This window comes from Erythrolamprus reginae, assembly GCF_031021105.1.
Source record: "Erythrolamprus reginae isolate rEryReg1 chromosome 13 unlocalized genomic scaffold, rEryReg1.hap1 SUPER_13_unloc_5, whole genome shotgun sequence".
In the NCBI taxonomy this organism is placed as follows: Eukaryota; Metazoa; Chordata; class Lepidosauria; order Squamata; family Dipsadidae; genus Erythrolamprus; species Erythrolamprus reginae.
Genome location: NW_027248449.1, coordinates 439,600 through 452,084, shown reverse-complemented (window position 1 = coordinate 452,084; position 12,485 = coordinate 439,600). Strand labels below are relative to the sequence as shown.

General features: G+C 51.6%; 1 protein-coding gene across 1 annotated transcript; it reads right to left on the bottom strand.

Annotated features, from left to right (window-relative positions):
* Positions 1 to 7,565: 7,565 nt before the first annotated feature.
* On the bottom strand, positions 7,566 to 12,292 carry LAMTOR2 (late endosomal/lysosomal adaptor, MAPK and MTOR activator 2). The gene is made up of 4 exons (XM_070730279.1): positions 12,130 to 12,292; positions 10,615 to 10,777; positions 8,464 to 8,553; positions 7,566 to 7,747 (listed from the first exon to the last, which is right to left on the bottom strand). Exons 1-4 carry the CDS (start codon positions 12,195 to 12,197, stop codon positions 7,691 to 7,693), a joined length of 378 nt encoding a protein of 125 aa, XP_070586380.1. The 5' UTR covers positions 12,198 to 12,292; the 3' UTR covers positions 7,566 to 7,690.
* Positions 12,293 to 12,485: the final 193 nt, after the last annotated feature.

The following is a 12,485-nucleotide window of genomic DNA, read 5'->3' as shown; positions in this document are numbered from 1 at the left end:
TTGTCTTTGGTGCAGATGCTCTCTGTGTACACAAAAGAAAAGAATTGTGAGGTAAAAAACAATGATTGTCATAAGGGTGATATAATAAGGAAAAAAATCAATATTAATATAAATGAAGAATAGAATAGAATTTATTGGTCAAGTGTGATTGGACACACAAGGAATTTGTCTTTGGTAAAAAAACACTTAATGATTGTCCTAGGGGTGAAATGAGCAATGAGGAAACAATCAATATTAATATAAATGGAGAATAGAATAGAATAACTTATTGGCCAAGTGTGATTGGACACACAAGGAATTTGTCTTTGGTGCAGATGCTCTCAGTGTCCATAAAAGAAAAAAATCCTGAGGTAAAAAACACTTCATGATTGCCATGGGGTGAAATGAGCAATGAGGAAACAATCAATATTAATATAAATGGTTTAAAGAATAGAATAGAATAACTTATTGGCCAAGTGTGATTGGACACACAAGGAATTTGTCTTTGGGGCTGATGCTCTGTGTGTCCATAAAAGAAAAGAATTGTGTGGTAAAAAACAATGATTGTCATAAGGGTGATATAATAAGGAAAAAAATCAATATTAATATAAATATAGAATAGAATTTATTGGTCAAGTGTGATTGGACACACAAGGAATTTGTCTTTGGTGCAGATGCTCTCAGTGTCCATAAAAGAAAAGATACATTTGTCAAGAATCATGAGGTAAAAACACTTAATGATTCTCAGAGCGGTGAAATAAGCAATGAGGAAACAATATTAATAAAAATCTTAAGGATACAAGCAACAAGTTACAATCATACAGTCCTAAGTGGGAAGAAAAGGGTGATAGGAATGATGAGAAAAAACTAGTAGTAATAATAGTGCAGACAGTAAATATTTTGACAGTGTTGAGGGAATTATTTGTTTAGTAGAGTGATGGCGTTCGGGGGGAAAAACTGTTTTTGTGTCTAGTTGTCTTGGTGTGCAGGGCTCTTGTAGCGACGTTTTGAGGGTAGCAGTTGAAACAGCTTATGTCCAGGATGCGAGGGGTCAGTCAATATTTTCCCCGCCCTCTTTTTGACTCATGCAGTCTACAGGTCCTCAATGGAAGGCAGGTGGGCAGCCATTGTTTTTCTGCAGTTTTTTCTAGCCTAGCTGAAATGTCCGGTGCCAGTCGGAGAACAGTCCGGACTTACTCTAGGGGGCTTTGGCTGCAGAAGGCAGGCGTAGGTCTTTGGTGGCCTGGGCTCGCCGGCAGAGGATGGCGCAACGGAGCTCCTCCGGTGACCCTCACCGTGGGGCCCGGTGACACCCCTGGTGGGGATCCAGTCAGTAGGAGGGAGCCTCTGGCCTTCCTTCCAACCAGCCTGCACGGAAGACCACCTCCTCAGGCAGCTACTGGCTTAGATGATCTCCCCCCCCACCGGAAGGGAGACTTTTGGCTGCCCTGTCTGCCTCCTGCCCTCTCTCAGCGCTGAAATTGGGCAACCCCACAGGACGGCTGGACGGGTTCTGCTGGTGTCCAGATTGAAGGAAGAGGGAAATGTCCCTGACCAAATATTTGAAGTGGGAGAAGGCTGGGAAACCCCCCAATGAATGGATCACTTTCTCTCCTTTGATCAGGCCCCTTGGCTGAAAAAATGACCAGTCCCCTTCCATCTCCGCTAACCTAAGTGCCAAAGGCAACAACATCACCCAAAAGGCTTCAAGAGTTGTTCACCTAATCCTACGTATGTTCTGCTCCGGTAATCTCACACTACTAACCAGGTCATACAAAACTTTCGCCAGACCAATCCTGGAATACAGCTCATCTGTCTGGAACCCACACCGCATTTCGGACATAAACACTCTAGAAAATGTCCAGAGATACTTTACTAGAAGAGCCCTCCACTCCTCCACTCGCGACAGAATCCCCTACGCAACTAGACTCACAATGCTAGGTTTAGAAAGCTTAGAACTACATCGCCTTTGACACGACCTAAGCACAGCCCATAAAACCATCTGCTACAACGTCCTTCCTGTCAACAACTACTTCAGCTTCAATCACAACAACACTCGAGCACATAACTGAATAGTTGATGCTTGGAACTTACTACCAGACTCTGTAGTATCATCACCTAACCCCAAAAACTTTACCCTTAGACTGTCCACTCTTGACCTCTCCCGATTCCTAAGAGGTCAGCAAGGGGCGTGCATAAGTGTATATAAATATTATTATATCTTTGTATACCACCAATAGGTACTTGACAAAACAAATAAATAAAAATAAGCGATAGCAAGGTCTCTCCACCTTGGCAACATGAAGACTACAAATCCCAGAATTCCCCAGCTCAGGGGTAGGCAAACACGGTTCTTCTATGACATGTGGACTTCAACTCCCAGAATTCCTGAGCTGGCATGATTGGCTCAGGGATTCTGGGAGTTGAAGTCCACAAGTCATAGAAGAGCCAAGTTGGCCGCAGCTTGCCAGGTTGGCAGAGAATATTGGCTGACCCGCAAGGCTGCTGTGGTCATCTCCCCCTGGGGTCAAATCAGATGAACAGAGCCAGGGAGCTCTGGCAATCTCACGCTACTCACCAGAGCCTACAAAACTTTCGCCAGACCCATCCTCGAATACAGCTCCTCTGTCTGGAACCCATATCACATCTCGGACATCAACACCCTTGAAAATGTCCAAAGATACTTCACCAGAAGAGCCCTTCACTCCTCCACTCGAGACAGAAGACCCTACGAGACTAGACTTACAATCCTAGGTCTAGAAAGCTTAGAACTACGTCGCCTAAAACACGATCTAAGGCAGCATTGCCCACAAGATCCTATGCTGCAGCGTCCTGCCTGTCGGCGACTACTTCAGCTTCAACCACAACAACACAAGAGCACACAACAGATTCAAACTTAATATGAACCGCTCCAAACTTGACTGTAAAAAATACGACTTTAGTAATCGGGTTGTTGAAGCGTGGAACTCTGTAGTGTCAACCCCTAACCCCCAACATTTTTCCCTTAGACTCTCCACGATTGACCTCTCCAGGTTCCTTAGAGGTCAGTAAGGGGTGTTGCATAAGTGCACCAGTGTGCCTTCCGTCCCCTGTCCAATTGTCTCTCCTTATCTCATTTATCTCTTTTCCTCCTTTCAAATATGTTCACCTATACTTTTATATCTTTTCTTCTATTCTTTTCTTTACTTATATTATTATATATCTTTCTCTTCAATGTGTATTATGTATTGGACTAAATAAATAAATAAAATAAAATAATAAAAGCTCTGGAGTCCAACTCTGGACGGTGGCATTTCCCCTGGGAAGGAGGATTATGGCCCTTGGCCACGGGGGCCACGGGAGTTTGTAGGCTACACAGGAAGCTGACTCCGAAGGGACTCCCGTGGCAGGAATGCCCACAAACCTCCCGTCCATCTGGTCAGACGGGAAGGGAGGAATGTGGAGGCGGTGACCTCAGCCCGGCTGCAATGTGGAAAGGCCAGCCGAGGTGTTTACCTTTAAGCTCAAAACACTTGGAGACGCTCAAGGTGTTGGCCGAAAAAAATGGAGAAGGCGACCAGGGTGAAACGATTATTAAAGGGCGACCTGGTTGGTTTTTTTTTTTTTTAATGCACATCCTATATTTATTTATTTATTTATTTATTAGATTTGTATGCCGCCCCTTTCCGTAGACTCCGTTAGGGTTAGGGTTAGCAAAAGGCATCAACAAAAAACGAGCGGAGCTTCGGTGACTCTGTCGCCAGCGTCTTCTTTCAGGACTGAGACGGGGAGCCACCCCAGGAAGGCCCCTGTACGGGGTCCGAGAGAAGATGGGCACCGGTTGAGCCCCCTCTTCCCCAAGTGAGGCTCTCCCTGCGGGCTTAGGGACCCCGGCCAACAGTGTCCGTCTGCAGTTCACCGCCTTGTGGTCTTCCGTTCCTAGGTCCCATTTTCATCCAGCTCGTTGGTGGAGAACGAAAGACGATGGAAGCATCCGTGGTCACTTACGACGGTCGCCCAGAAAGCTATGCCACTGGAGAACAGTGCCTCCCACTCCCAAGCCCTCCAGCTGGCGCAGGAGGATACCATGGTCGATGGTATCGAAAGCCGCTGAGAGGTCAAGAAGCACCAGGACAGAAAAGCTGTGGCTGACGGCAGGCAGGGCCTCTCCTGGGACAGCCCCCCCACCCACAGGAAATCCATGGAGGGCGAGCCCAGCTTTCAACCCCCCCCCTCTGGGAAGTCGAAGGGGCAACACCCAAACATCGAGGGGTTTAAATGTCGAAACATGGACCCTGGATCTCATCTGGAGAGATAGTGCAGTTTGCCCAAACAGGCTTTTTAGGAAGTACAGCGCTACCTCTACTTACAAACTTCATTCGTTCCGTGACCAGGTTGTTAAGTAGAAAGGTTTGTAAGTAGAAGCAATTTTCCCCATAGGAATCAAGGTAAAAGCAAATAATGCGTGCAAACCCACTAGGAAAGAAATAAAAACTCGGAATTTGGGTGGGAGAAGGAGGAGGAAGAAGAGAAGGACAGTTGCTGCCCAGAGCGAAGGGAGTGTTTCCTTTCTCTGGGTGCTGGCAGAGGTTTATTCCCTCTCCAAGCGCCCAGAGAAAGGAAAATGCTCCGTTCGCTCTGGGCTGCCCAAAGCGAAGGGAGTGTTTCCTTTCTCTGGGTGCTGGCAGAGGTTTATTCCCTCTCCAAGCGCCCAGAGAAAGGAAAATGCTCCGTTCGCTCTGGGCTGCCCAGAGCGAAGGGAGTGTTTCCTTTCTCTGGGTGCTGGCAGAGGTTTATTCCCTCTCCAAGCGCCCAGAGAAAGGAAAATGCTCCGTTCGCTCTGGGCTGCCCAGAGCGAAGGGAGTGTTTCCTTTCTCTGGGTGCTGGCAGAGGTTTATTCCCTCTCCAAGCGCCCAGAGAAAGGAAAATGCTCCGTTCGCTCTGGGCTGATCAGAGCAAAGGGAGTGTTTCCTTTCTCTGGGTGCTGGCAGAGGTTTATTCCCTCTCCAAGTGCCCAGAGAAAGGAAAATGCTTCGTTTGCTCTGGGCTGATCAGAGCAAAGGGAGTGTTTCCTTTCTCTGGTCATCGGCAGAGGTTTATTCCCTCTCCAAGCGCCCAGAGAAAGGGAAACGCTCCGTTCGCTCTGGGCTGCCCAGAGCGAAGGGAGCGTTTCTTTTCTCTGGTCTTTGGCAGAGGTTTATTCCCTCTCCAAGCACCCAGAGAAAGGAAAATGCTCCGTTCGCTCTGGGCTGCCCAGAGCGAAGGGAGCGTTTCTTTTCTCTGGTCTTTGGCAGAGGTTTATTCCCTCTCCAAGCGCCCAGAGAAAGGGAAACGCTCCGTTCGCTCTGGGCTGCCAAAGCCTCCTTAAGCGCCACCGAAAGGCTCCTCTGGCAGCCCAGAAAAGCCCGAGATGGCCGGGATTAAAGGCGGAACGGCCGGAAACTGGCCGTTCTCCAATTTCCTGGGAAATTTTTCCGGGCTCGGGTTCTTAAGTAGAAAATGGTTCTTGAGAAGAGGCAAAAAAAAATCTTGAACACCCGGTTCTTATCTGGGAAAGTTCTTAAGTAGAGGCCTTCTTAGGTAGAGGTACCACTGTATTAGCTCAGGGTGGAGAGTGCCTACACTCAACTAAGGGACTGTTGGCTATTTTTCCCCCTTCTCAGCCTGAAATTAAGAATTGGTACTTGTGTGATTACACCTGGTGTAATCCTCATGTGTTTTTATCCACGGTCCGTGCCACCGGTGGCTGATGGAGGTCCAAGACCCCAAGTGGTGGTAGACTTGGCGCCTCCTTGTGAGGGTGAAGGGACCCCCGGCGTCGGCAGGACATGGGGTGGGGGGCACTCCCGAAACACTCTTTTTTGTGGACCAGGGGTTCCCAAGGAAGAGAGACTGAGGGAACTGGCCATGGATAGCCCTAGAGAAAAGGAGGGCCAGAGCGGACATGATAGCAGTCTACAAGTATACGAGGGGATGTCACAGAGAGGAGGGGGTCACTTTATTCTCCAGGGCACCAGAGGGCCGGATGAGGAACAACGGCTGGAAGCTGACCAAGGAGAGATTCAACATGGAGATAAGGAGGAACTTCCTGACGGTCAGAGCGATCAACCTACCAGCAGACGTTGTGAACTCCAACACTCTGGACATTTTAAAAAGAAGATTGAACGGCCACTTGACTGGTGTCCTATAGGGTTCCTGCTTAGGCAGGGGGTTGGACTCGATGGCCTTCATGGTCCCTTTCAACTCTAACAATCCAATCCAATCATAAAATAAATAAATAAAGGATGCCATCTAGTTATGCTGACCCCAGCCACCACCCACCCACATTGAGGACTCTGGGAAAGACCCGTGCGCAATATTGGAAAGGCCCCGATGAGGTGACTCAGGCTGGCCTCGCCCCCGGAGCCTGGCACGGGAAGAAGGGAGGAGTTGTGGCGGGTAGACTCGCACCCAAAGCCTTGGCACTCGAGGCCTCCTGAAACTCCCGCCCACCTGGGCCTCTCCCTGCCAGAGACGGAGGCCCAACCCCGTTGCCCCACCCGCGGAGGGCTCGTTCCTACTCCCAGGAGGTCTGCGGGGGGGGGGGGGCAACCCAGGGAGAATTGGGGACGGGAGGGTTTACCTCCTCCTCTTCCTCTTCCTCCCGCCAATCTCAATTCTCGGGTCGGTGGAGGGGAAGGGTCCAAGCTGCCAGTACAACTTTAGGAAATACACAACACCACCACCCCAATGAACACACACACACACACACGCTTGATGAATTCCTTCCGGCCCACTTGACATGCCCGAGATATGACCACCTGAAATGAAACCAGGAATGGCATTCTCTCCCCCTGAGTCTCTGGCGACACCAAGTGGGCGCCTGCGGTACTGCCTTCCAGCTCGGGGAGCCCCAGCAAAAGAGGGGCGCCTGCCCTTCCCGTGGGATATATATATGGTCCTTAGAAACATAGAAGATTGACGGCAGAAAAAGACCTCCTGGTCCATCTAGCCTTCTCTGTGGCGGCCCCGGCCCTCTGGAACCAACTCCCCACCCTCCTTGCCTTCCCCAGACTCCTCAAAACCCACCTCTGTGGGACCTAACCGGTCGCTTGAATTCATTCGGCAGAAGGCGGTCCCAGAGATATGTCGTCTGGTGGGACCCAGGGGAAGAGCCTTCTCTGTGGCGGCCCCGGCCCTCTGGAACCAACTCCCCACCCTCCTTGCCTTCCCCAGACTCCTCAAAACCCACCTCTGTGGGACGTAACCGGTCGCTGGGATTCGTGTGGCAGAAGGCGGTCCCGGAGATATGTCATGTGGTGGGACCCGGGGAAGAGCCTTCTCTGTGGCGGCCCCGGCCCTCCGGGATCAACTCCCCACCCTCCTTGCCTTCCCCAGACTCCTCAAAACCCACCTCTGTGGGACCTAACCGGTCACTGGGATTCATGTGGCAGAAGGCGGTCCCGGAGATATGTCATGTGGTGGGACCCGGGGAAGAGCCTTCTCTGTGGCGGCCCCGGCCCTCCGGAATCAGCTCCCCCTGGAGATCAGGACTTCCCCCACCCTACCTGCCTTTCGCAAACTCCCCTTTCATCCCTCCGTCCACCAGGCAGAGAAAAAAAAAAAGCTGCGAAGGACTTTATTTCTTTATTCTCTTTCCCCATGTCCCCCGTATGTCCGGAAGAAGCCCATGGTGCTCAGCGCCCTTCACGGTCCCAGGAGAGGCGGGACTCCCGGGCCCAGTCGGGTCCTGTCAGGAAGCAGCCACCTGGGTCAGAGGTTCTTCCAGGTACTGCACCAAGGCTTGAGCCTGCGGAGAGAAGGGAGAACGTCGGGTCTGCCAAGAAATCCCCGCAGCCAGGCCTGGACTCAGCTCCGCTGACCGAGTGGCCTCGCGGCCTGACTGGTCCAAAGTTTCCTGCAGGGGATTTTTAATCATTGCAAGGGGCATTCCAAAAGTAATGCTTTTTTTTAATTTTTTAAGTAATTTATTGAACAGATTTGCACAAACCCTTAAAATTCTGCCCTTGGGCCTCTACACTTTTTTCAAGCAACTCTGTCGTGACCGGTACGCGCCCTGGAAGGCTTCTTCGGAGACCTCTCACAAGGTCTTCGTCACGGCTGATTGGATCTCTTCTATGGACGAAAAACGGGTTCCTTTCAGGGCTGGGAACAGAAAGAAGCCTGCTGGGGCGACGTCAGGACTATAGGGGGCAGCGTTGGCACCTGGTGTTTGGCCAGGAACTCGGGGACTCATAGCGCGTTGTGGCAAGGTGCGTTTTTCGTCCATAGAAGAGATCAGCTGTGACAAAGACCTTGCGAGAGGTCCCCAAAGACTCCTTCCAGGGCACGTACCGGTCACGACAGAGTTGCTGGAAAAAATGTGTAGAGGCCCAAGGACAGGACTTTGAAAAATTTTAAGTGTTTGTGCGAATCTGTTCAATAAATTACTTTAACAAAAAATAATTGCATTACCCTTTGTAACGAGAACAACGTTGTCTTTTCTTAATTCTCTTCCCCGCTTACCTTCGCTTTCAACATGCCAAATCCCACCGTCTCCTTTGCGTACATGCAGAGCAGCAGGTTAGCCACTCTGGTGATCGCCACACGGCCCTCCTGGGTTTGGGAAAAGGAAAGAAAGGGAGGCTAGGAGAGGGGATCCCCAAAAGGAGACACCCCCCCTCGGCTTAGCCTCCCAGCACCCCTCCACTCTGGGCCCGGAGACCTTTCACGTTATCGCCAATGTTCCTCTTGTAAGGAAGGTTATAGGGCAGTCATGGCGAAGCTTTCTTCCCTCGAGAGCCGAAAGAGCATGGGTGCACACTATCGCACATGCGTGAGTGCCCACACCCATAATTCAATGCCTGGGCCGGGCGAAAACAGCTTCCCCCGTCTTCTGGAGGCCAGAAACGGCCTGTTTCCCAAGTTCTGGAGGGCCCAGTTGGCTCGTGTTTCAGCCTCCCCAGGTTCCAAACGCTTCCCTAGAGCCCTGGGAGGGTAAAAACGGCCTCTCCCATCCTCCCGGAGGCTCTCTGGAAGCCAAAAACGCCCTCCCCCATCCTCCTGGAGGCTCTCTGGAAGCCAAAAACGGCCTCTCCCATCCTCCTGGAGGCTCTCTGGAAGCCAAAAACGGCCTCTCCCATCCTCCCGGACGCTCCCTGGAAGCCAAAAACGGCCTCCCCCATCCTCCTGGAGGCTCTCTGGAAGCCAAAAACGGCCTCTCCCATCCTCCCGGAGGCTCCCTGGAAGCCAAAAACGCCCTCCCCCATCCTCCCGGAGGCTCCCTGGAAGCCAAAAACGCCCTCCCCCATCCTCCTGGAGGCTCTCTGGAAGCCAAAAACGGCCTCTCCCATCCTCCTGGAGGCTCTCTGGAAGCCAAAAACGGCCTCTCCCATCCTCCCGGACGCTCCCTGGAAGCCAAAAACGGCCTCCCCCATCCTCCTGGAGGCTCTCTGGAAGCCAAAAACGGCCTCTCCCATCCTCCCGGAGGCTCCCTGGAAGCCAAAAATGCCCTCCCCCATCCTCCCGGAGGCTCCCTGGAAGCCAAAAACGCCCTCCCCCATCCTCCTGGAGGCTCTCTGGAAGCCAAACGGCCTCTCCCATCCTCCCGGAGGCTCCCTGGAAGCCAAAAACGGTCTCTCCCATCCTCCTGGAGGCTCTCTGGAAGCCAAAAACGGTCTCTCCCATCCTCCTGGAGGCTCCCTGGAAGCCAAAAACGGCCTCTCCCATCCTCCCGGAGGCTCCCTGGAAGCCAAAAACGCCCTCCCCCATCCTCCTGGAGGCTCTCTGGAAGCCAAACGGCCTCTCCCATCCTCCCGGAGGCTCCCTGGAAGCCAAAAACGCCCTCTCCCATCCTCCCGGAGGCTCTCTGGAAGCCAAAAACGGCCTCTCCCATCCTCCTGGAGGCTCCCTGGAAGCCAAAAACGCCCTCTCCCATCCTCCCGGAGGCTCTCTGGAAGCCAAAAACGGCCTCTCCCATCCTCCTGGAGGCTCTCTGGAAGCCAAAAAACACCCTCCCCCATCCTCCCGGAGGCTCCCTGGAAGCCAAAAACGGTCTGTCCCATCCTCCTGGAGGCTCTCTGGAAGCCAAAAACGGTCTCTCCCATCCTCCTGAGGCTCTCTGGAAGCCAAAAACGCCCTCTCCCATCCTCCCGGAGGCTCTCTGGAAGCCAAAAACGGCCTCTCCCATCCTCCTGGAGGCTCTCTGGAAGCCAAAAACGGCCTCTCCCATCCTCTTGGAGCCTCCCTGGAAGCCAAAAACGCCCTCCCAGAGCCTCTGTGTGAGCAAAAAACCAGCTGGCCGGCACACGCATGCACTTTGGAGCTGAGCGAGGGCAACGGCTCGCGTGCCAGCAGATACGGCTCCGCGTGCCACCTGTGGCCCCCACGCCATAGGTTCTCCGTCACTGTTATGGCGAGTGTAATCATGCTGCCACTTGAGAGAACTCTGCAGGAATCAGATTATTGGATTCCTTCCATTGCATTTCAAATATGGGTACCGGAGCGAAGCAGCAGCCCTCATGACACCCTCCAGCAGGGTTAGGCCTGTGGACTTCCACCACCCTCAGAAATGTGGGATGTCCACAGGGGGCCAAGGGGCCACAGCAGCTCAGCCCTGTCGCAAAGGCTTCTGAGGAAGCAGGCCAGGGAGGAACTCAAATCTTGGTGCGCGCCTACCATGCAGTCCATCAGGATAAACTTCAAATTGTCCTCGTTGAATGCCTGGTGCCCGTTCTTGTCGTAGGCCACCCATATATTGCTGGCTATGGCAGCTGTGACTCGGGCATCCGTGTCTCCGTAACCGGAATACGCAAGGAGAGAGCCCTCATTGGTCAGGAGCCTGGAGGAAGAGGAGGCCAAAACAAACGGATTAGCCTGGCGTCTTAGAAACAGGGAAGATTGACGGCAGAAAAAGACCTCCTGGTCCATCTAGCTTGCCTCTCCTGTATGTTTTATCTTAGGATGGATCCATGTTTATCCCAGGCATGTTTCAATTCAGTTCCTGTGGATTGACCAACCATGTCTGCTGGGAGTTTGTTCCAAGCATCTACGACTCTTTCAGTGAAATCATATTTTCTCATGTTGCTTTTGATCTTTGCCCCCAACTCACTTCAGATTGTGGCCCCTTGTTCTTGGGTTCACTTTCCTGTTAAAAACACTTCCCTCCTATGCTTTAATCATAGGTTCAAGTTTGTTCCAAGCATCTACTCCTCTTTCAGTCAAATCATATTTTCTCACGTTGCTTTTGATCTTTCCCCCCAACTAACTTCAGATTGTGTCCCCTTGTTCTTGGGTTCACTTTCCTATTAAAAACACTTCCCTCCTGTGTTGTAATCCTAGGTTCAAGTTTGTTCCAAGCCTCTACGACTCTTTCAGTCAAATAATATTTTCTCACGTGGCTTTTGATCTTTCCCACAACTCACTTCAGATTGTGGCCCCTTGTTCTTGGGTTCACTTTCCTATTAAAAACACTTCCCTCCTGGACCTTATTTAACCCTTTAGCCGCTCCGAGTCTCCGGAGAGAGGGGCGGCATACAAATCTAATTAATAATAATAATAATAATAATAATAATAATAATAATGATGATAATAATGATAATAATGATAATAATGATAATAATAATAATAATAGAAACATAGAAGACTGACGGCAGAAAAAGACCTCATGTCCATCTCGTCTGCCCTTTTATCTTAGGATGGATATATGTTTATCCCAGGCAGGCTTAAATTCAGTTGCTGTGGATTTACCAACCACGTCTGCTGGAAGTTTGTTCCAAGCATCTACTACTCTTTCAGTAAATGATAATGATAATAAAATATTATTAGATTTGTAGATCCTGCCACTTTCTTTGATAGAAACTCTTTAATGTTGGAGTCCTGCAAGGTCCTTTCCAACCCTAACAACAAATCTAAATTTAAATAATCGGTAAAATTATTTAGGGAAAATCCTGGGCTCTGGCGTGGTCGTAAGTCGAGGACCACCCATAAAAACATCTTTTTTTTAAAAAAATAAAAAGTTCCTCGCACACTTTCGCAGCGCAGCCCCCACCGCACCCTCGTCACCCCCCCACCCACCCAAACTGCCAGGCGGCGGAGGGTGGGGCAGTCTCGGCGGGGCCCCGGAGCCTCCTTGCTAGGCCGGCGGGGGAGGCAGGAAGGCCCACCTCCGCCAAGGGGGGGGGGGGGACTCACAGGGTGCTCTGGACGCCTCCCGTGTTGGCCTGGCTCAGCACCTGCGTCAAGGCCTTGGGGCGCAGCATGGCCGCCTCTCCGCGCTCAGGGAGGGGGAGACGGGGAAACACTCGAGCGCCCGGCTTCCTCAGCTGACTGGGCCCGCGCCCCTCGGTGCACGCTGGGAGCCGTAGTCTTCCGGTTTCGGCTTTTTTTTTTTCTCCCCCGGCGCCGCTCTATCCCCCAGCGACTCTATCCTGTGGGGCACTCTGGGAGCTCGTCTCGACGCCTGGCCCTAGTCCAGAGGTAGGCCAAGTGGGCTCTTCTATAACTTGTGGACTTCAACTCCCAGAATTCCCGAGCCAGTCATGCTAGCT